The sequence below is a fragment of the Watersipora subatra genome, chromosome 7 (assembly GCF_963576615.1).
Source record: "Watersipora subatra chromosome 7, tzWatSuba1.1, whole genome shotgun sequence".
NCBI classification, from domain to species: Eukaryota; Metazoa; Bryozoa; class Gymnolaemata; order Cheilostomatida; family Watersiporidae; genus Watersipora; species Watersipora subatra.
The window spans coordinates 20709237-20734056 of NC_088714.1; the positions used below are offsets into that span (position 1 = coordinate 20709237).

Here is a 24820-nt window from a genome sequence, read left to right on the forward strand (position 1 = left end):
TCTGAGATGAACAACTGTAGGGTATCAGTCCACACTGCAGCTAGTCAGTCTAATGAAATGCAAAGCATTGCTAAGGCACTTAGATTAATAGCTTCAAACGATACAACTTATTGTAAAACAATCTCACTTACTGATTACGAGTTTGTTTGTAGAAGGAACTCATACGGAATGAAATGTTAAATATGTCACTATTGTATATTGGTAGTATTGATGTTGATTACACTGTGGTACGGATTAACAAGTGACTGGATCTATAAAATAAGTCTGAACAATAAACTTGGAGCAATGTACAATTTACCTACACTTTCCTCGTCGTAAAGAGTTTGGCTTGTTGGCGGTTTGATTGAACGTAAATGGAGCACAAACATTCCGCTGTTTTCCACCATATGTAATTCTGCCATTGTCTTCAGGCGGAATAGGCTATAGAATGTCTCCATTCAATGACCAATCCCATAAGTAAAAAATGCTATGAATGAGACTTATGTAGACTGACTCGTAGTTCTCCGCACCCACAATGCATTGCAGTACCAGAAATTCAATACATTGCTTGCCAAAGTTACCGTAGCATTTCAGACAAACAATGCACTGGTGTACCTAACTAACACTTTCATGCACCTACAGAGCATTACAAGGCTGTAGAGACCTACCGTTGAGCTAAACTGGTCTGTATGATCTTGGATCAATCTTCTATATATATATATATATATGTAAATCTCAAAGTGTGTATGTAGTTCAGTTTGTCCAGCTATAGCTATTAAAATATTGGAATGAAGAATCCGTATCGCAGAAGATTTGATCCCAGAACCACCATTCACCAGGCAATTACCTTACCGATTAAGCTACACGAGATTGATGGATTCATTGGGCGATATATGTTGTTGTGTGTGAAAATAGGTATGCTACCGCTCTCTGTTACGGGGCAACATAATTTTATGCTTGCTCTCACGACTCTTAATACCAAGCTTACTCAAATTAGCCATTGACAATGTGCCAGACTAATGGAAAGAAGCAGTCAACTACATTACCTCTCACTGTTTATGAGCTGATTTTTAACACCCGCGCAACGCCGAGCATTCTGTTAGTGACACACTATAGTACAAAATGTCCAATAATCTAATGTACTCACAATGCATTGCAGTACCAAACAAACCCATGGCTTTGCATAAACAAAATGTATTGTATGCCAAACTGCTCGAAGGATTTTGCATAGAAAAATGAAATGGTATGACTATCCCATACTGGAGAACTGGAGAACTGGCCAATGGTATCCTATACCAACAATGCATTGTAGTTACCCACTTGCTCATAATATCACACTATGAATTACACTGACAATACATTACAAAGGTGTGAGAAGAACATCAGGAAACTGGCTGTATCTTGGCAAAATCTTTAACAGGTTTTAGAACTGTTCATAAAAACTTGTTGGCATATGCTAGGGCAACTGATACGATAGAGTTTGAAGCTGCAAAAATATGAGTCTACATAATGTTTGACAAATTAAGACTTATCCTTCCTTAACTAATTGTAGTGTGGATGAGGTGATAGCTATGCACCTAATGAGTCCCTAGTAGAATTGTAAGAGAAGATGAGTCACAAATAATTAACTTCAATCAACCATAGAAAGAGAAGCAAACATTGAGAAGACAAAAGCATTTATTATTAAATTATAATTTTTTACCGATAGAATTGCATGATGTAAGGTAGCTAGAACTGTAGAACTGGTGATCTGATTGCATTGTTATGTTGAAGCACAGGGTTGCTAAAATACGAATAATAAAAGAGTGAAAACTCCATAGGCTTATGTAGCTTACAACAGCGAAGCGGGCAAAAATATTATTGTGCAGAATAGGACTGCATGGTAAAAGACACACGAGAAAAATTTGACTAATCGTGGAAGACGGGCCAAGATTAAAAACTGGACGAACTACAAAAAACAGTTAAGGTAAGCCAGGATGAACCAGTGCTAGAGGCCTCAATTATTAACTGAGTCCCCTGAAACAATATGACTAAATAAACAAATACAGCAGTAACTTAAACAGAAGACACTTTCATCTCTAACTTGCGTAATATAATCATGGCTCAATTCAGTTAATCATGAAAGACTGAGCATACTTAGGCCTTCCGTCTGATATGAAGCATTGGAGTAAAAAGGCTAAAAAATAGTAATGACTTAAAGGAAAACGCAAGCACAGCGGAGAGATCATTGCGAGCTGCTAACATTGTGACGAGGACAAATATAAGCCAATAGTACATACCATATTCTTGTCCACAATGATATGGTATGAGTAGAGAGTAAAGTGGGGCGAAAACCTTTTGACTATAATACAAAAACTCAACAAAACGTTAGAAAAACAAATTGAACATTTTCAACTTTCTGATTAACTACGTATATTCTAATTTTTTTCACAAAAATCATGATTATTTACGTGTTACTATTTCAGAAATATATGCATTCTTCTAGGTTTCGATTGTTCTGTGAGCAACAAAGGAATAGAACATACTATGACAGTCTTCAGTTATACCCTAACCGGGCTGAGGTATTCACTTCCTTACGAGTATGCTCTGAACTAAAGGAGCGCAGGCTGAGAGGAAGGACTTATCAAACATCTCCTCATCAAACCTAAGCGCCGAGTATCTTGCCCTTTTGCATATTTCCTCCCTCTCCACGATGGACAGCCTGAATATCTCCTCTAGACACTCACTGTATGACTCTGAAAACAAAAGACGTAGTCCAGTTATGACAGACTCAAAATAAGTCTACAAGTGATAAAAACCTGACCATGAATTGCAATGAATGATAGGAGATTACAGTGAGATACTTAAAAAAGGTGGTATAAAAATGTCACAGACTTTACACTGTAACAACCTTATATTTCAATTTGTATTGAAGTAAATTATCGATTTGCCTCGCTTCGTCTGCCCTTCATGTGATGCTGCACTCAAATACTGTCGGCTATGCATTATAACATACGCATTATATTATTATAACTGGCACTCCTGACTACAAAATGAACATTGTCTTAGCGATTGAATTATTGAAGATTACTGCTGTGAAGATTTTTTGAGAAAACAAACGGAATTTTTCAAAGAGTTAAATTTTCAAAATAAAGCATATTTCCATGCAGTACATGTTTTCATTTTAGAACGATGTCTAAGCATGGTATCAGGGAGAGCTAGCTACTACTTACAGTTCAGATTACAGCCACGTGCAACGCATGACATTCATCGTGACATGAGATATACTCTCTAGCTGTGCGCATGGCAACAGTTTACAAGAGCATAATTATGAAAAAATATGGTATTTAGCTATTGTCTCTGTAATTCATGCTGTTAGTTTGAAACATCACTATAAAACCAATGAGAGAGAGAAAGTGGGCTGCATTTGCAACTAGAGTATTCCCTTGTTTATCGCAGTTACTGGGAATCAGAACTCAGCAGCGATAGGCAAAAACCCACAATGTAGCGTCATCCCTATACACTTCACATAATGTAACAAGAAAACAGCAAGCCACAAGACGCATTAAATATAATATCATAATGATGCTTGCAGAGGGAGAGAGAGATTTATGTAATTCAGTTTTTTATTTAATGTATGTAATTTTTTAATATTTTTATCCGTGAAGTACTGAAGCCGTGAAAACGGAACTGCAAAGTATCGAGGGAAGACTGTGTATATGAACCCTATACAAAACTAACGGCAGGTAAAGAATCTGGTTGAAAACGTGAGTAAAAAACTAGTGAAATATTAAAATGATTTTCTACAGATTATTACTAACAATAGCAGAATGTTGAAAGTTACCTTCATCCATTTTGTAACTTTTGGCGGCATCAAGTTCGTCTTATAATCTTAAAGGTCCATGCACACTATCGCTCAAATCAACGATTAGCTGTGCGATGGACCGCAACGATGAGCTGCTATGACGTTATTTTGCGATGAGCGGCCAACGTGATCGTCGCTAGCGATGATGTGATGGACTTTTAACATGCTGAACTTTGACACGAACGATCGCAACTGCTAGCATCTTGATTGGCAGTTTGTCGATGGCATTGGATCAAATTTCAACAGTTATGAAGATCGGTGTCAATATCATTTGACAAGGATGGCGAAGAACTACGCTCGTGATGAATTACACAATTTGATAATTAAAAGATAACAAAAGAACCAGCAATATCAGGAATGCAATTTTTTAACTTCTATTGGTTGTTGGTTAGCAGTCACCGACAGTTATAGTGTGTACTAGTGCTGGGCACGGGTAATAAAACTCGTTGGACTCGCGGGTTTATCTTCTCTTGAGTCTCGGGTAATAGAGATTTTGAGCATTTCGGTTTTGTGGGTTCGAACTTGCGAGTTCGGGTTTTGTTACACGGATCCGTCGAGTAGAGTGGACAAAAGCTCGGTCTATTGCGTCCTGTCTCTAAACGCTGTTTAATAACCCGCCTGTTAACCCTTTGAACCCTGGCCTTGTTTGTCATTGCGTGTCAATAACCCTGGGCAATCTATCCAATGATCCGAAGTTTTTAAACTTTTATTATATATATATCTGAAGGTACTCATAATACAATGATATGTGGTAAAACATAGTAAAAAAATTCAGGCATCCCACAACAAATGTCATCAAACAGAAAAAACAGTACTTTATCATTATTCGGGCTAAAACTATAAAAGTTTGTACGATTTAACAAAACTCGTAAAAATATTTACAATAGCATTATATCCATTGAGCACATGTTCATCATTATTTTATGACTCAAAATATACTGGAAAATTGCAATTAGTATTATAAAGTGCTTTATTTGCATCTCAATCATTCATGACCTACCAACAAACGAGTCGTGTCAATCTTTTCGCGATATCGTTCAAATAATGCTTGTTATTAAAACGAAAGAAGTAGGTGAAGACATTTGAAAACTGTTACAAATGTTACATTTCTGGTCTAATATCTTGTGCAAAAATTAATTTGATTGATTTACGCTGTTACTTAGAAATGGCTTTTGTAAATAAAGCCATGTGAATGCCGGAATTCCGCCCGATAGAGATTCTGACACACCCTACGCCACGCCTGAAAACTGACAGTTGGGGGTTCAAACTTCAAAGGGTTAAGGCTGCGAGCACGAATATCGGTCGTTAGAAAATAGTAAAAAACAATAAATTGAAAAGAATTATAATTGTATTGTGAATTTTAAAATGTGTCTGATGTTTAGTAATTTTAGACATAAAACCTGTATCAACAAATTGGATACCCAAAAAACCTGTTGACCAAGAAGTACTCTTGCCAAGCACTACCATCTACCCGATATTCGAAAAACTCGAACAAAAGGGGACGAGTCTAAACTCGTTGGCCAAGAAGTAGTCGTGCCCAGCACTAGTGTGTACACCACTACAACTATTGTTGGTGTTGACGTCAAAACAGCTAATCATCGTGGTCCTTCGCACAGCTAAACATTGATTTGAGCAATAGTGTGCAAGGGCCTTTACTATAATAAGAGCGGCGTCTGCCTCTCACCGCAGAGGTTGGAAAAATATTGCATTACGTGAGATTCAAACTCATGAGTTTCAGCCCTCTAGAAACTGCACCAATCGACTGCCACAAGTATTTCAGAATATTTGTACGTATAGTTACTACACCTGACTATATCTGATGGCACTCTAACTGCCAGGGTACTAGTTCCTTTGATGCGTCAAAGTCACATAAATTTGAATAACTACTCAACACACCAATATCATTAGCAAGGTATCCCGTTCTATCTTCCTCAGGTACTGTTGTAACAATATCCATCAGCGGCCCCCCTGACTTGTGTGCTAATACAATAGTTCCGCCTGCCATCAGTTCAACGACACCTGCAATGAATAGTGTAATTAACAGGACTTGCTTAGATTACCTTAATGTTTGTCACAAAAACGATAATATAATTATTATATGTTAATTATACATCTATGGGTGCATTTTCATTAAATGTTATTTCCTAGATATGTCACTAAAGAATTTATTAGAAGACTATTACATTTATTATGAAGACTATTGCAAGTTGTCTATGAATATGAGCAGTATTATATCACTATTGAAGTAATTCATGAGAAAATCCGCTGCTTTCATATTTGTAGTGCGACTAAAATGCGAGAATTCATGTGCTGTTTTTGTAATATTTGAGCAAGTCTGGTAACAACAGAGCTAAAATTAATTACTCTGTAGGAAAGTGTAACATGAATGGCCGGCAGCAGTTGAACGTGACATCATGCAGATCAGAAAAAGCAAATCAAACTAAAACAACCAAAATTATTTTCCTGCATAGTTTGAAAAATTCTCACGATGCATGAGAATTTTGCAAACTCGCGTTATTTCTTTTATAAAATAATTCAACCACAGCTAAATGAAATAGCACAGCTGACTTGCCAGAGCTACAGCCTTCAGTTGTCTGTCACTACCAAAAGTGTTCAACATATGATCAGTTTCACTCAATTGAAAAGACATGATATTACATATAAGAATGGCAGCACCTCCACGAGTCCTCACCGGGACTCTTGAGGGTATACAAACACTTCTACTGTATTCATAACGGCTCAATACTAATACAACTTACAGATACAACAAGCACACAGGCAAACTACGGGTGTAAACTTGTTACGGATATTATCAAAAAATTCTTCCGCTCATATCCATATAACTCAGTAATGAATTTATTCACAAGTCTGTTCTTTTGGCCATCCAACATTTGACAAAAACCACAAACAAAATTAATGTTGAAATCAAAGAATAAGATCTTTTGTGTAAATGTTTGCGACAAATTGGAATGTCTATTCCCACCATTTCCAACTGCTAAGCATCACTACTAGTGTAAAAGTAAGGAAAAAAACTCCACATCTTTTGATAGAAACTTGCAGGGTCCCAAGATTTTCAATATCAGCAGCTAGTATGGTTAGTCAAGGAATAACTGTGGTTAGTACATGCCAACTACAATATCTTGCTTTAGATATCCTTTTGAAAAGAGAACACCCATAACCGTTACAGAGCAAAGAAAAAGCCGTCCAGCATGTACAGACCTGAGTTTGTACACGCCGAACTATGTTTACAGAACTCTGTACAAACCTAAGCTTGTGCAGAGTTTTGTAATCTACATCAATATTTGGAGCTACATATTTATTGATAACTTGATTTGCACTTTTCAGAAACTCTAATGGAACAGAGACTATGAAAATCTCATTTGACATGTCAAGCAAAATCAATAAGGAGTTTGTGTCTATTACAACATGGCGTGATTGGCAGAATCAATTTCTGTACTTTTCGGACTATTAGCCGCTACATTTTTCTGACGATTTGAGCCACGCGGCTTATATAAGGGTGCAGCTATTCTGTGGCTTTTTCTTTCACCGCTAGAGCGCATTAACCAGAATCTCCGGTTAGTGCGCCTCCAGCGGTGAAAGAAAATACGAAACAATGCCTAACGGTACTGTTCCGTTAGACACCAGGTTAAAAAGCGTCATTTTAAACAGCAATGTTGCTGCTGCGTTAAAAAGCACCGTCCTGAGTTCTGCGGCCTATACAAAGGTGTGGCCTATGTATTGTTTTATTATCGTTTTTTGGAAAATAAAGCAGATGCGGCTTATATAGAGATGCGGTTTGTAGTTCAAAAAGTACGGTAGGTTACAGCAAATAAGAAAGATACGAACCAATGCCAAAGTGTTCATTCCACATAGTATGTATGCCCACAGTCGACTCTGCCATCTTCTCCTTTAGCACTGAGAAAGGAACGTTAAGACAAAACTCAACTGACTCTGATACCTCCAGCTCCTCAGCCAACCTCCTGAGCTCTTCAACCCTCTGGCGGTCCTCCTCATTCCGACACCCACCGACGAGAACAAGCTTAAGACCACGGCTCTGCGTCGAGTGCAGCCCTGACATGTATTTATGAAAAGCTCGAATCTAAAAATGTAATTAGAGATATTTTTAAAATACTGAATAATAAAGCTAAGCTTATGAAAGTTTTACATTGAAAAAAACTGATGAACCAGCTCATAGGCCCCATACAAAAATTAATCCTGATTAGGAAAAAAGTTGTGAGCGCTAGTTGTTGCAGAGCCTAGATATAATTGTGGATGTTATCACATTACATAATCAAATAACAATGATTCCTATGTACTGCGATAAAAAGAGCGGTGACTTGAATATTTGAAATACGCTGGCTTCAATTACTTGCGTTGATTTATGGGAGTGTGTGAAATAAACTGGAGCTCTTCGTTGGAAAAATAAACTCTGATTCACAACATTATTACTCATTGTGAATTTAGTCAACAGCTATAAATTATATATTAAATTAATCCTCATTTAGTCCTGATTTCAAATATTTAAACCAATCAGCTATAAAATTACAAATGATTAAACTAAAATTTTCAAATGATTACGAACTCTAAACCACGAACATTTAATTGTTTTAATGGTTGGGGATAATGATCTGTACAGATATGATCATATCACATACATTTTTATTGGCTCATTTCATATATGACTTGATATTACTTGAGTTGTTTATAATTAGTAGAAACTGATTTGATTCACGTGCTCGTAATGATTTGCTAAGTGGTTCTAAAAACATCCTGAATAAATGAACTCAGAAAAAATGAGTGGTACAGTGTATATAATGATATATAATAATGATATAAATGTTATAAAATAGGGAAACAATAAAAGAAGGCAGTCAACTTGAGAGCCTTATAATATCAGGCACTTTCCTACAAACAACCAAAATTTTATTGGCAAAACTTTGCGTAGCACAAAAAAAGAATAAATAAGAAACCATGGCGCCAATAGCACAGGTTGTATGTTTTATTATATAAAAACAGGTTATAGATTAGATTATGTTAAGACAGCTGTTAATGTAGACTTCATTGTGGTAGCAAGACCGAGTAAACTTAGCTTCAGTGAAACCAACTCCCAATTTGCCTCGATGTTGTTTGTCACATTGAAAACTTTCAGTTAACTATTAACATAAAGTGACAGGCTTGTAAAAATCAATGATGATGGCTTCCCTCAGGTGAAATGTCAATAGTCGAGACAAATATTGTCAACTAACTGTATGTTATTATAGAATGAACAGAACACTGTTCTTTCAGTACCCCACCGACAAAATCATTATCATGGCATATAATGAGCTCCTTGTACACAAGCCATTCAATAGCAAGGCGAAATTATTTATAAGAGTTCTATTATAAGTAGAAGCCCAAATCTTTTTTTAATGTTTATATAAACTTTACAGATGACTCACATATTTTTTTCTTGGAGAATATGCGACCGTGTGATTATTTTTTGAAGTTTTTTTAATGGCCCACTAAGGCACATGTTCCAGAATTAAACAGAGATCTGTTATCAAACTTTGGGTAGCTGAAGGGTGTAAACCCAGTGAGATTCACAATAAAACAGGGAATTTTTATACGAGAAGACAGTTTGAGCCAGAAAAAGGTCTAAAAATAGGCAAAGTTATTTAGAGAAGGCAGGACAAGTATTGATGGTGAAGAGAGATCAGGTAGACCTGTTAATGTGAGAAGCTCTAACATGATTGGAGCGGTTGAAGTGCTTGTTCAGTCCGAGAGAAGGGCAACCGTGGAAGGTGTTGCAAAAAAATTTGGTGAGTCAGTTGGTACAGCCCACAAAATTATTCATGAGGACCTAGCTTACTCAAAAGTCAGCTGTCGCTGGTTCCCAAACAGCTGACATAAAAGCACGGGCAGAAAAGGGTTGAGTTGTCTGAACAGAACCTTTCTTGATATGAGAGAGAAGGCGATGAATTCCTTAGGATTGTCATTTGTGATGAAGAATGAATTTGGCACTCTAAACCGAAACCCAAGGATCAATCAGTCAACGCAGCGAAAACATGGCAAATCTTTTGTCAAAAAGAAGGTTCTAGTCACGATGGTCTGCCCATATAATCATGCTTACCAGTTTTCGGGACATGCAAGGGCCTATTACCCTTTCCTATCTTGAAAAAGGCCTGAAGGTCAACAGCACCACTTACTGCGAACTAAAGCAGGATATGAAGGATGTGGAAAACATAAACATCAAGGTTTACAATCATTTAGGTGTCATCTATCACCAAGACAATGCTAGACACCATACAACAGCACAAACGATAGAAACAACCAACAAATTTCATTGAGAAATGCCACCGCATTCTCTCTACAGTTCTAATTTGTACCATATACCTTCTATATGTTTGGGCCTGTTAAAGAGTTTCTGAGCGGCACCTATTTATGGTGATGACGAGGTTGAGATTGCAGCGAACGACTTTTTAAAATTTTCATCTTAAGATTTACATGCTGAAGGCATTCAAAAGCTGGTACCTTGATGGCAAGTGTGTGTCATTGTATTTATATGTTGAAAAATATAAAAATATGCAAGCTTATACTTATAATAGAACCCTTTTTATAAACCGGTTCACCTTATTTATTACCTTATTACTTATTACCTTAGAAATCACCTTACATGTATAATCACCTTACAATCACATACTATAAGTTCATACCATGACTATAGTTAAGGTCTAGACAAATAAGTATAATAATCAGGTAACTAACGATAACAATCTAAGCAATGAAGTCTATGTCCTTTTAACAACACCAGGCGCATTCAATCAGTTGAAACATCCTTGATGTAGTTCAAATGAACAAGCAACGACAAATCTCAACATTGATATAGGTAAAAATAAAGCTCCATGTGTAAACAAATAACAAATCAGATCAAAAACCTTTGCCTCACAGCAAATCTTTATGCCATATTTTACTCCTTAGAACAATATAAGCTGGAGACATTTCAAACCGAACTCTATCCTAAACGCTTGACATAAAGGATTGCTTTTCCATGTAAAAGTTGTGTGTGCTCAGGTCACCAAAATACAGAATCTATACAGCGCGATTTCATGGCGTTAGTACCATGCATTCAATTTACTATCAGATGAATGGTTTCTCAATCGGACTTCGTGTTAAGTATATGAATAACATGTTGAAGTATGACTAATAGTGTACCTGCAATTTATGATCCTTCTCGGGTCGAAACTGGGCTACTGAGATAATTTGCTTGAGCTTGTTTTCACTCAATGGTAGTTTCATAAACTCTGTGACATCACAGGGTGGATAAACAATATGAGCGGTAGAACAACTCCATATATCCGCTATATGGCCCATGGTCCATGACGAGTTGACCATCACAACATCACAAGACCTATAGATAGTCAAATTTATTAAAATTTTCAACAACAAAAAATATATACCAGAATACCGAGAAGCTATGATAACAAAATAGATCAAATACTAATAAAAAATCATTGTGTAATGTATACCATATTAAATGTGTTGTGATAAGACTTCGCTGCCTAAAGTTGCAAATATAACAAATGCAATGTAGATACATCGATCGAACATGATAAAATGCAAGACAATGCAAGTTGTGATATTTCTCAAATATAGCAGTTGTGACCGCAACTATATGACGCCTGCAGCGTAAATCAACTGAAACAATTAAACTTCACTGCACAATGACTGATTAAAATTGATCCATATCAATGAATTGAACCTGTTGTTACTGCAATTCAAGTTGTACACCTGCACGTGGTCAAACTTAAAATCGGTATATCGATAATTCAGTAGGTATCTCACGCAAGCCTGAACAAAATTTTCTCATCACAAACGTTGGCTGTCTCTACATGGGTTATTAAAGGCATTGGTAAAAAGTGCAACATACATAAGGTGTAACCCTCTACAGGGTTACTAATTACCCAAGGTGGAATATAGACAAGACCCAGCCTGCACAATGTAAATATCCCATAATATGTAACCTAGACAAGCTGCAGACTAGAGCTACAAACTACACAAGGTAAGACAATACACAATTTATTCAACTTAGCCAAGGTAAAACCTACGTAAGGTTTAGGCTAAAGGAGAGAATAAAGTAGTGCCTGTGAAAGTCACCATCTGCTCGAAAAACACTGTCTCAATTACCTAAACAAGGCATTATTTACACAAAGAGTCACCAACATAGGTACCATCCACATATACAGTGGAATCTCGGTTCTCAAACGCTTCGGTTCTTGACAAAAAAAGATTGAGATTTTTTCGTCTCGGATCTCGAACATAAATTCAGTTCTCAACCAAACCGGAGCATGCGCATAAGAAGTAAACGTTCGGAACAACTCCAGAAACAGCATGGAAACATTCATTAACAAAGAGAGAAGCAAAGTTACGCTTCATAAATTCTTTACAAAAAGGAAGGAACCATCTGAGACGACGTCCCTCTACCAAAGATATTTGCTAGGGAGACAACTCCTTCAGTCGAGTTACCCTAAATTGTTTGATGTAACTGATCTGTGGCATTCTTTGCTGTTTCATTATAAAATTCTGCAATTTTTGGTATTGTATCGTAACCTACAATGTTTTCGATGTTTTAAGAGCAAAGCATACAAAATGTTTACTTTTTGTTTTCTGTTTTCATCATCACGCATAGAAAATATTTTATTAAAAATAAATATGATCTATATCTACCCGGTTATATTTATAGTATGTAGTATACAGTAGAGTATGATGTAAAATGTTTAAAAAATATTTTATCGAAGTTGTTTTCTCAACTTGGAACGGATTAAAATTTACATACATTAATTCTAATGGGAAAAATTGTTTCAGATCTCAAACAACTCGGTTTGCGAACAACCTTCTGGAATGGATTTTGTTCGAGAACTGAGGTTCCACTGTAGTACTACCTAAAGGACGTGTACAAAACAAACAAAACAAGGCACTATCCACACAAAGAGTCACCGACACTGGTACCATCTACATATATAGTCTACCTAAAGGAAGTATTGCTTATACAAAGTCTGTTTGCTATAGTTTTGGATGGGACACAAACTGGCCTGCCGGCTTGTACACAAAGACCTCAACTAAAATCAAACACAAACAGGCCTAACCTGCCAGCACGGCCATAGCAGAAAGCAAACAACTTGTAGTATAGGAGTTTCAGTCGACTCAGTGTTGAACTCCTGGCAACAGCTGATTGGTTGTTATAAGATGATTCTCTCCGCTCTACTTTTTGCAGCATATCCGTACTACAACAGAGTGTTGGTGCCTATTCATTCTTGAATAGTCGAATTCAAACATAATACTTCAATGCAAGTTTTGTTTGCTTTTAATTTACCAAAAAGCTGTAACAAATACACAATAAAGTTATTATTTCATAAAATTTCATGATTCTATCATTTGAATATTTCATATATCATATATATGCATTTACCGTAAAACCTGTAATTGAACACCATGGCGCTCTATTTTTCAACCCTTCCTCTATAATAGTGGCAGTCAATTGGAAGCGGCGTTCAAATAGAGTCTGGCAGTGTATTTTTCAAATGGCTTGTCAGAATTTTCGAAAGATACATTTAGCCCTATTACGGGTGAAGCACATGTCGCCTATAACTTGCTCTCTTTTTGCGATGTAGCGATTATTAAACCTTTTGGATGCAATAAATTTGCTAACTTAACTCTAACCTGTCAAAGATCTCTTAATAAATGTGCATCGAGGAATATCTTTACCAGCTGATATCTATGGCTTGCAATTGACCTGCGATGATATTATAGCCTGTGTCCTTCTTTGCAATTTGTTGGCAGTTTAAATTTTCATTTCATTCTAAATTTGAAGACATTTTTCTTTTATATCTATATTTAACATTGTTGAATATTATGTTTGCTACAGTTTGCAGCCAAAACTAGCTTTTGATGTACAATAGAAGTAGCTGTGAGCATCGATCCATTGTAAGCCGTGTTAAGATAGCCGCAATGATGCTATTAAATAACATGCTATAAATCTGCATATTTATAAGGTATACAACAATAATCTATTAAATGATACAAATATATATTCATGAACAAGTGATATAAACGAACCATACTTTAAATACATGCAGAAACAAAATTAACGTTTTCAAAACAATATTTCCATTGTTGGCTCAGATAGCTGCATTCTGATTGTTGCTTGGTGCTTTCAATGGAACAAACATCTTCTAGTTGTCCAATACCTTCCACAATATTTTCTGGCGTCAACTCTTCTTCTGAACTGCTGAACTAGTCGATATAAGCGTCCAAACAAGTTTTTAGCAGAACAAAACTTTCACACGCTGCATTTAGCACTAATTCAAGGCGTAAAAGTTTGTTTGCTAGGATAACCTTTGATCCCAAATTTGCAAACCGGGTTTTATACGCATGTCCTTCGACGTATTAGGACCGCGTTAAACAAGAAACTACTATTAGCCTGAGGCAGCTAGTAGTTATTTCTATTGCGTTGCTTTCAAAGTTCTATCTACCATCATAAATTTAAGCCTTTTTTATATACGTAGGCTACATCGAAGTAGGAAGGCCACGTTAAACAGAGAGCTACTACTAATCTGAGACCATTATTGATTATTTTCATGTTGTTGCTTTTTAAGTTTTAACGAAAAAATGAAAAGCTCTAGAATTGGACAACAAGAGAATTAAATGTTATTGATATACACGATTAAGTATTAATACAATATTGTGGACACTTTTCAACTGATCAGTTGATATTATGGGCTAGTAAAGATCAAATAATGTCAAAGTGCTGGTCAAATGGAGGTGGCGTTCAAAACTTCAAATAGAGGTGGCGTTCAATTAGAGGTTTTACAGTACGTATGTTCACACGGCATATACGTTATCTTCATTATTTTGATATGTAAAATGCATATAGGGCAGAACTATGGAATTTACAAAATACCGTAGTAAGTAAGTTGTATTAAGGATTCAACATCCTGAAAGTAATAAGTACAAAGTGCGAACTTCTTAAAGAAACACAATGTAGATAAGTTAAAGAATAAGAGCATAATTCTCCTGTTGATAGCAACAGCTGACAAGAGAAATGAGCAGCAGCTATGACAGCCTAAAGCAAGTGTCTTCTGTAATAAAAAATCTACATGTTAATTAATGTTAGCTCAGAGAAAGATATAATAAAAAAGAAAATGGTTGATTAGATTTATTTTTTTCTAATATCGATTTTTAAAATATTTCCCTTTGCATAACAAGCATGAACCTAACTAGCCAGCCATATAACATCCAGTCTCTGGCCGATCTTTTTTGCCATAGCGGTCAGTTAATGTGAAGAAATAAACAGCGAAATGATAACAGTGAGCCGTGATATACACTGTTGCAAAAGAATCCAGAAAAACTACTAGATGTTTCCAACTCCAAATCAGACTATGACATACTCAGTTTGATACAGACAGAGTCCACATCAATGCAGTTTCTTAAAAGTAGACTTGCAACAAAATTCACATTACAGTTATTTGGTATCGAAAGATTCACCATGTCTTACTCTGTTGTGTTGTAGGTGCCAAATATGTGGAAATGTGATTACAAGCTCTTAAAAGCTCAAAAACGAAAAGCTGCTGTAGATTGGAATCTCTTTATTTCTCTGACGTAGTCATGAAACTTATTTATTGTCTTGTCACGTGATGTTCTCACGTGAATAGAAAGGCCAATAAAAAGCTCAATATAAAACTTATCATAGCATTAGTTTATGACAAACACTTCGGGTTTTACCAAAGACCCCGTATCAAATATAGATGCTCGCTACTTTACAGTTTTGTTTCGGTTTGGTCTAATCCGCAAGTCGTAATCTGATCATGTGACCCAATACTGCGCAAATAATTTTTGCAGCACTTTTCGATTATCACAGGTGACCAACAAGCTTGTCATGATTATCAGACAATGATATGTACTCCTTCGAGGTAAGGCTAAAAAATTAAATGAATTTTTACGGTAAGTTATAAGATATCACTGCTAAAAGTGACAGCATTACAATGACGATAAAACAGATGCGTAAGAACAATAGACATGGTTTTATTGAATGCGTAAAGTATATTTGTGAAAATATTTCGACGAATAAGGTTGCATGAAAGTGTAAACAAAAACCATCTACCACAACTACGTCACATTTGAGCCGTTTTGGAAAGAGAATCCAAACTATGGCAATCTCGTGTGGCTGCGATTAACTGTTCGTTTTTGAACTTTTAAGAGCTTGTAATCACATTCCCATCACTTTGTTGCAAGTCAACCTTTAAAGGTTTACGATAAGTACAGTAGAATTTTAGCAGAATTAATGACTTGAGGGTTAACACTTGCCAGTTAAAAGATATTATTAAAAAAGTGTAGCAAAAAATCCTCTACCAATCGACCAACTGAAGGTACCTGATTGTCGGGTAATGTACATAGGCTGCAACCTGGCAGCCACCAAGATATTTAAAGAGGGGCAGGGTGAAGGCGTACCCCATGCTGTCTATATAAATATCTGGAATGAACTTCCTCAAAGCATTCCAACCTGCAAATGAAATGAGTTAGAGTTAAAGCTAAAGTAATGGTTAAAATTGACAGAAAAGTGAAGCAAGCATTCCAAGTGCCTAATATATCATATACGAGCCTAGCAGATACGTACAGTGGAACCACTGCTTATGAAAGAGTGCAAATGAAATTTTCAACTTACAAAATGGCTTTTGGTAGAAATTTTACTTAGGTGTACAAGAGATGATTCTTGATAAGAAAAGCCTTTTGCATTTTGGCCAGTTTATTTGATTCATATTTTGGCCTGTTTATTTGGTTCGTATTTTGGCCAGTTTATTTGGTTTATATTTTAGCCTGTTTATTTGGTTTGTATCTTAGTCTATCTGTTTTGTATCTTGGCCCATTTGCTTACCGCAGGTATTACGTACAACTCAGTTTAACTCAGTTTAATTCGCTAGCATAATTTAGGAAGTGATGAGTGTTTCGTTTTCATTTATTGTATAATTGGGAGTTATCGTATATCACATACAGAGTAGCACAACTTGCGTTTCTAGCAATTCAAGTTCTGTGTTTTCTGTATGTTAATGTAGTTTTTTAGTTTGTGCTCATGTAAATAAATATTTCTACTTCTGCTCTTAAAAAACATTTATTCTGAGAAAAACAAAAAAACAACTGTACAATACCGACCTTTCCTGACGGTCGTCTTCCGACTACCCGTGGTCTTCGCTTCGCCTCATCTAGACGGTCAATGTCAATGGTAAACAACAACAGCATACCGTGCATAGTTTTTATTCACCATTTCTCTGTTCATTCTTTTTTCATGTGTACTTTTTTCAATTTTTTAAAGTAGCAAAGTCCTATAATTCTAACTTGTATTTGTTACAGGTGTTAACCATTACATGTATGTACAACTTTTACAAACTTAATGTCCGAGTTTTGCGGGGCAAACTGGGTTTTGACTTACGAAACAGCTTCTTGAATGAATTAATTTTGTAAGTAAAGGTTCCCCTGTACATACTTAGTGGAGAAACATGTGCCCTAGTAGAAATGTTGATGTACAGTAGAGGAGCAATTGACCTAGTAGGAATGTAGTAAAGGAGCAATTGACCCAGTACATATGCACTGCAGTGGAAACAGTATGTCAGGCCTAGAATCCCCAATCTGGATGAATCCTAGATGAGATCTAGGCAAGAACTAGACATCCACCTTGTTGCCTGAGAGTGGATGTCTAGTTTATTCAGCATAGAATAATGTTCATACCTAGAACCAATGACCCCAAGCTTTGTCCCAATAGAGTTAGCACAGGATATCGCTTAGCTTCAACCCAGTGGCGTGTGTTGAGGTAGATAAATTCTACCTCCCGTATTGGCTCCACCCCAAGCCTGTCACTAGCTCTGCTCAGGATTTCTTCATCTGTAGCATCAATGTCTCCAGTATAGACAATGCAGTCAACCTGAGGGTACCTGTCACAACACTTAGTTGTATATCTGATGCGATAGCAATAATGCAATATACATGTAAATCGCTGCTTAAAGGTTGACTTGCAACAAAATTCACATTACAGTCATTTGGTATCAAAAAGTTCACCATGTCTCACTCTGCTGTGTTGTAGGTGCAAAATATGTGGAAATGTGATTACAAGCTCTTAAAAGCTAAAAAATGAACAGCTAATCGCAGCCATCACGAAAACGCTGTAGGTTGGAATCCTTCTCCAAAACGATTCAAATAGGAAGTAGTTGAACACGATGAGCTTCTGTTTACACCTTCATGCAACTTCATTCGTCAAAATATTTTCACCAATACACTTCACGCACTCAAAAACACCATGGTAATTGTCCTTACGCATCTATTTCATTATGATTGTAATGCTGTCACTTTGAGCACTGATATCTCAAAACCTAGCCTAAAAATTAGCTTAATTTTTTTCCCTCATCTCGGAGGAGGGCATATCATCCTCTGATGAACATGAGGAGCCTGTTGGTCACCTGTGAAAGTCGAAAAATTCTGCAGAAATTGTTCGTGCCATTTGGCAGGAAGTATGGGTCACATGATCAGATTACGGCTAGACGATAACACCAAGCTGAAACAAAACTGTAAAGCAGCGAGCGTCTATATTTGATAAGGGCTTTGCAGTAGAACCCGAAGTGTTTGTCATAAACTAGTGCTACGAGACGTTTTATATTGAGCCTTTTATTGGCCTTTCAATTCACGTGATAACATCATGTGTCAAAACAATAACCACGCCGAGTTGAGTACATCATCGAAATAAAGGAATTCCAACCTACGGCGTTTTCGTGATGGCTGCGATAAACTGTTCGTTTTTGAGCTTTTAAGAGCTTGTAATCACATTTCCAGATATTTTAACCCTACAACACCGCAGAGTAAGACATAACAAACCTTATGATACCAAATAACTGTAATGTGAATATTGTTGCAAGTCACCTTTAAGAGGCTTTACAATGACGAGTTATTGCATATCTTGTGTTCATATGATGCCATAGCTTGTTTCCCTGAAATGCTTTCTTGCTCTGCTCTTTCTCCTTTCCATGTCTACTTTTTATCTATTGTCGTAATAAAACTCTAGCATGTATTTGTTACAAATTTTAACCCTTAGATGTGTTTATGATTTATACAAACGGTATGTTCGAGTTTTGTGGAGGCTTGGAATGGATCAGGTTACATATATAATACAATCGGTTTTTACCAACGAAATTTTTTATTTACAAAATGGCTCCGGAAATGAATTAATTTCTAAAGCAAAGGTTCCACTATATGTTATAAAGATATGTAAAATTGTATGCCTGACAAAACCCCTACACTTTTACGTTTACCTATACTTTAAGGACATGGGATCTGATAGTAAGACGTGTAACATTTCAGAAAATAAACCTTTTACTGAATGAACTCCGTAAATCTTATTGAAGGTTAATAGATGATTTAAAACTACAAAAGGAAGGTGTGAAGCACTGGTTAATATTATATGAACAAGGTAGAACCAAACGATGTATGAGAATGCATAGATATGTAGCCTACTACTATAGATATGTATCCTACTACTATAGATATGTAGCCTACTGCTATAGATATGTAGCCTACTACTATAGATATGTAGCCTACTACTATAAATATGTAGCCTACTAGTATAGATATGTAGCCTACTACTATAGATATGTAGCCTACTAATATAGATATGTAGCCTACTACTATAGATATGTAGCCTACTTCTATAGATATGTAGTCTACTACTATAGATATGTAGCCTACTACTATAGATATGTAGCCTACTACTATAGATATGTAGCCCGCAAATATAGATATGTAGCCTACTAATATAGATATGTAGCCTACTAATTAATAAAACTGCTGAGTCTTCAGATAAGTTAGAAATCCTTTTTTGGAAAATTTCTTTGTATATCATCAATTATTGACTGAAATTGTTTGTCATATTTTAAAATTACATTTGGTTATCCCACTATAACCCTGATACTGTTTTTTATCAACGGTTCGAAAAGTAGCAGACAAAAAGCAGTTATGGAGACCAAATATTTGCGAAGCAAGCTCTCCACTGCGATGTGAGGCCATTTTTACTGCAAAGCATAGACTATGAATTATGACGCCCATACAGACGACTAGACAATGCATGAATGCAGGACAGACTGGTTCATGTTGGCCTTTATCTTTAGCATTACTCATAATGCATAACATGCATTTTAAATATCAATCTAGTAAGACAAAATTCACAGTAAAAAAAACTATAATACTAACCGAAAACTGTTACAAGCTAGCGGTGGTCTAGTTAACCACTTAGCAATTTCAAACTTCTGCAATTATCGACCGAGGTTAAGGCAGGTTGCACATATGTCTATGTTGTATTTATACATCCCACTTACCGCTATTACATTTCCAATAGCGGTTATGGAAACACCGATTGGCTTGCACGTCTCATCTCTGTAGATGGTGTTAGCACTAAATTTTTCCTTACACAAATTATAAATTTTAAAAACTTCACAAAAACTTGCTATTCGTCAAAGCTACTTTTTAATTTTAAAAACTTACCAATACTTGCTCTACTTTCATTATTAAGTTAAATAAACAATTTTTGGAAAATCTAGCTTAAAACCCAAACGAACTTTCTACTTTCGCAGCTATTTCCGGTCGGTATTTTGAAAATCTTTGTGTTATTTTTGTGACTTGAAAGTGTTGATAAAACCTAGTATTTGGTAAAAATTACACAGAAATATCATTGAAACTTAAATTGATCATGTTATGTGTTACTAACAAGGCGTCGGCCTTGTGAGCTGTTAGTTGACCTTTAAATTAGTCCTTCAATCCACCTCTGAAAGAGAGAAATTTGACCTACTTGATCTGCAGAGCACGAATGGCACACCAAAGCACTCTCTCTCCACCCCCTCCAGCATTGCAGTACGGATGGAAAAAACCTATGGTTATTCTACCCTACAACAGAATAACATGATGAATATGGAGTGATGACGCAAGTGACGGAGGTTTTGTGTAGATGTGTCATGTTTTCTGTTTCTCAGGATACGATTACCCTGATAGATGATTTTTTCACTTTACGAAGTGGAACATGATGATTTTTTCACCTCATCATTAAAATCTTATTTCATCATATGAATCCAATGAAATTTTTGCCCGAGTTTAAATTAGGCAGTCGATGTGCTTATTACAAGCGTCAAAATAACAAAGACCCTCAAATGATGTTCGCCAAAAATATTTTCATAACACCTGAAAGAGACACGATGACCGATTTCTACGAGTTGAGCAATTCTCGCAAGTGAAAAGGTAATACTTTTCCTACAACATTGGTAGCAAAGTTGTAGTTGCGATATCTTCATACAGAAAGTCCAGTGGTCAGACAACTTCCCTTGACCTGCTAACAAAAATCCACTTCATTACGAAAACAGCATCATTCGGGTTTCCTTGCCAAATTAGATTGAAAAATGTTTTAAACAGGTCGTTAAAAGTAATAGTGAAAGCAGTTTTCCTGCTGAATTAGATTGAAAAATGTTTTAAACAGGTCCGCTAAAAGTAATAGTAAAAGCGAATACAGAAACTCATAAATAATAAAATTTTAGTGATAAAAAGTTGAAATTAAGTAAAATAGTTTAAAATACATAATAAAACTTAGCTTTGAGTGTGTGTGTTTAGCAAGCTAAACTTATTTGAAGTGAATTCAAGGTTTTTGTTATACATACATCTATCTTGAAGGCAAAAACTTTCCACAGGTACGTAGTACTGTTCATAACACATTGTAACGATACATTTTAATGTAGCAATGACCAATAAATTTACTAAACATAATAAAGTTACTGTAGGTAACTATAGTTACTAAGAATTAGTAACATACTATTTTGTTACTAATGTTTAATATTTACAGCACTTATATAGAATTTTGACGATTTTTACAAGGGGTTGTTTGCATTATATAATTTCTATGGTTTCTATACCCCTACACATGATTTTTTCACCATACGATGCCAATCCTGGAACGGATCAAAATTGTATCCTGAGGGTGCACTGTATATTAATATGTATTTATACATGTTATTATAATATATTAATATGCCAACATAGGCACGCCAAGTGGTGGAATATTGTAATCCAGCACATTTTAGCCCTAAAAATCCTACACTTAATATTAGTGGTTCAATAAATTTACTGTTATTCATATATTAATCTTCATATGATGATGAACATCATCCACACAGGACTTATATAAAAACCGATCAGCATGACTACCTTTTGCCTATTTTACGATCAACAACTCAGAAGGATATAAAAAGATAAGCACATACAAACTTCATGTCTCCGAACACCCAAGAAAGTTGTTAGATCAAACCCATAGCATCAAGAATAGAGTTTTGCTTATTATGAACACCTAACCGCAATCGAACTTAAAGGTTCATCAACTCACTTTTCTACGACACATCTTTTTCCTGTAGTCCCGGACAGCCCGCAGCAGCATCCATAAAGAAAACAGGAGAGGTGGCAGGGCCAAGGTTATTATCAGCAGTGCCTTGCCAGCCACATCTGAGACAAGCCTGCAAACCAACCCGTCAGCAGACAATAGCTATGCAAATATAATACAATGACCGAGTCATGTCTGATAGGGTAGACACAAGGCTAATATCCATCAAGCCAGCAAACAATGTACCAATACACTACATACATCTTTTATCCAATATAATACTACATTTTAATTAGCTTTTTAATGTATCTCTATATGCAAGTAAGTTATCTCTACTGCATGCATTAATCTTTGCTAAATTATTTTTGCTGTGAGAACTCAATGTTTCCTGCGTTAGAGATTTAGTATCAGAGTTTCATTAGTGTCATAATACATAAGTTTTTATTTGGGCTGCGGCTATATGTACGCTAGGTAATTATTATATAAATATTGTACGGTTGACGCCCCTATAACATAAACCTCCTTTTACTTAACTCTTTCGCTACCGTAAGCCGATGTATCGGCTTTCGCGGTAATAGAAGTACAGATCATAAGCCGATGTATCGGCTTCTAAAAAGAGTTTCACTTTTTTTTCATTAATAAGCCTACACATTAGCTAGACCAATCAAATTTTGTCTCCAATGAAACAACCTTGTTGCCAATCACTTGCATCCTATCGGAAATCTTTTTGCTATGCAATTCCATTTTTAATCATTTTTAAAAACGGGAAAACCAAATCGCGATCATCATGGCAATAATGAACTCACCACATTCTTTCAATGCAAAGGAAGCATCCGAAATTTTGCAGGAGTGGGATTCACTAAACAATTTTGTACTCATCTTGTAGAGAATTTTGTTCTGAATAAGATGCATTTTACAGTAAAACAATATCTGCATTGATTCTCGAGATATTGTATAAATACTAGCGGTATATCGTTTTTTCGAAAATCCGTTGGAATTAATTCGGTCAGAATAATAATTCGGTCAGTTTTTAATGCGGTAGTGAAAGAGCTGTAGTAAATGCCACCGAGCATAAAGAATTTATGGAATTACATGTCAAAAAATATGTAGGTATAACTTGAAGTGTCGAGTTGGTACAACTTCTCAAATTTGATTTGAATAACACGAGTCCCGTAGTTAACCTTAAGAAATCGTTTTTTCTCTCGCCGCACTTGAAAGAAAAAATGGTGTATAGGGGTATCACTATATATATACTATTAGCTTGGCAATCTAATATGTCGTGAGAGATCGTCAGGTGTCACGATAAAACACAGAGAATAAGTGGCTGCACAGTTATTGAGAAATACCTAAAGGTGGTCAATTGGTGCAGTTGTAGAGGGTTGGTCTAACAAGCTACATGTCACGAGTTAGAATCTCATTGAAACCAATCTTTTTCTCCGAACCTTTAACCTTGAGTTACATGTAGGTCTTACAACGAACAGACACTGCTCGTTATAATACATATATAATTTTGTTTTACTTTACCCGCTTATCTAGGCAAATCAGTAGGTTATCTGACAATATGTTACACATACCCAGTCAGCATGTTGTACCATGCATATACTAGCTCTTATCTCAGCCAGTGAGTAAACTACAACAAACAACACATATGAAAGATAAACAAGCGTTAGTTTCCAGCTCCATATCCCATCATTTTATCTTATCAAGTACCATCGAGTGGAAAAGGAAATGCTCTCATAACACCACGTTGGAAGGAAACACAACTACTGTTGATGTATTCGTATAAAATTGTTTTACTCACGAGTCATAGATCAAACTAATGAAGCGCATGCATTACAGGTTGTCCAGCAGAACATAATGGGCAAAAACGTAAGAATACAAATAGGTGATAAATGAGCATAAGGCAAATACTAATTCCCATCTTACAGCTTATGCCTCTTCTAGACCAAGTTTCCTAAATGAAGACTGCGATGTTTTAACTACATCAACTTATTTTAATTAAACTGAGGAAATGTATTATATGTTATTTAATAAAAATACATGAGATGGTACAATACAATACATGGAATGATCGACGCGCTTGAAGTGCCTAAAATTCGTTACAGTAGAAAACATGCTGGAGTAAATTCTACGCTTTTAATAAAAAAAATTCATAATGTATCCCAATAAAATCCATCACTATAGGCACGCTTTACGCTTAAAAATAGAATGACTATGAGATGAAAATGCGATTGATACTTAATATTTTACATAAATTTTGTATATTTATTATAACCCAACAAGCCTAAAAAACCTTGGCGGGAATTGTTTGAATAATCCCATCAAAAACTTTGCTCAATGCAAATTGTGTACAAATTCTGACTACATAATAATAGAAAAATTAATGATGATAAATTAACCAGAATTCTAAAACGAAATGAACACCATAAAAACTAGCAAAAATCTATTTATAACTGAAAATGAGCAATATTTTAGGATAAGGGTAAACCATGTTCAAGATTTAATAAGTAAAAAATTGTAGATGTATTTTCCTTGGAAATGTGAGAAAAAAGCGATAAAAACATTAATTACAG

General features: G+C 35.7%; 1 protein-coding gene across 1 annotated transcript; it reads right to left on the reverse strand.

Moving 5' to 3' along the window:
- Positions 1-1638: 1638 nt before the first annotated feature.
- On the reverse strand, positions 1639-23884 carry LOC137399522 (GDP-Man:Man(3)GlcNAc(2)-PP-Dol alpha-1,2-mannosyltransferase-like). Its single transcript, XM_068085675.1, has 10 exons — positions 23822-23884; positions 22254-22380; positions 20679-20773; positions 17579-17781; positions 16229-16358; positions 12946-13083; positions 11015-11210; positions 7670-7922; positions 5720-5842; positions 1639-2714 (listed from the first exon to the last, which is right to left on the reverse strand). The coding sequence occupies exons 1-10, from the start codon at positions 23830-23832 to the stop codon at positions 2545-2547; spliced, it is 1446 nt and encodes a 481-aa protein (XP_067941776.1). The 5' UTR covers positions 23833-23884; the 3' UTR covers positions 1639-2544.
- Between the last annotated feature and the right edge of the window lie 936 nt (positions 23885-24820).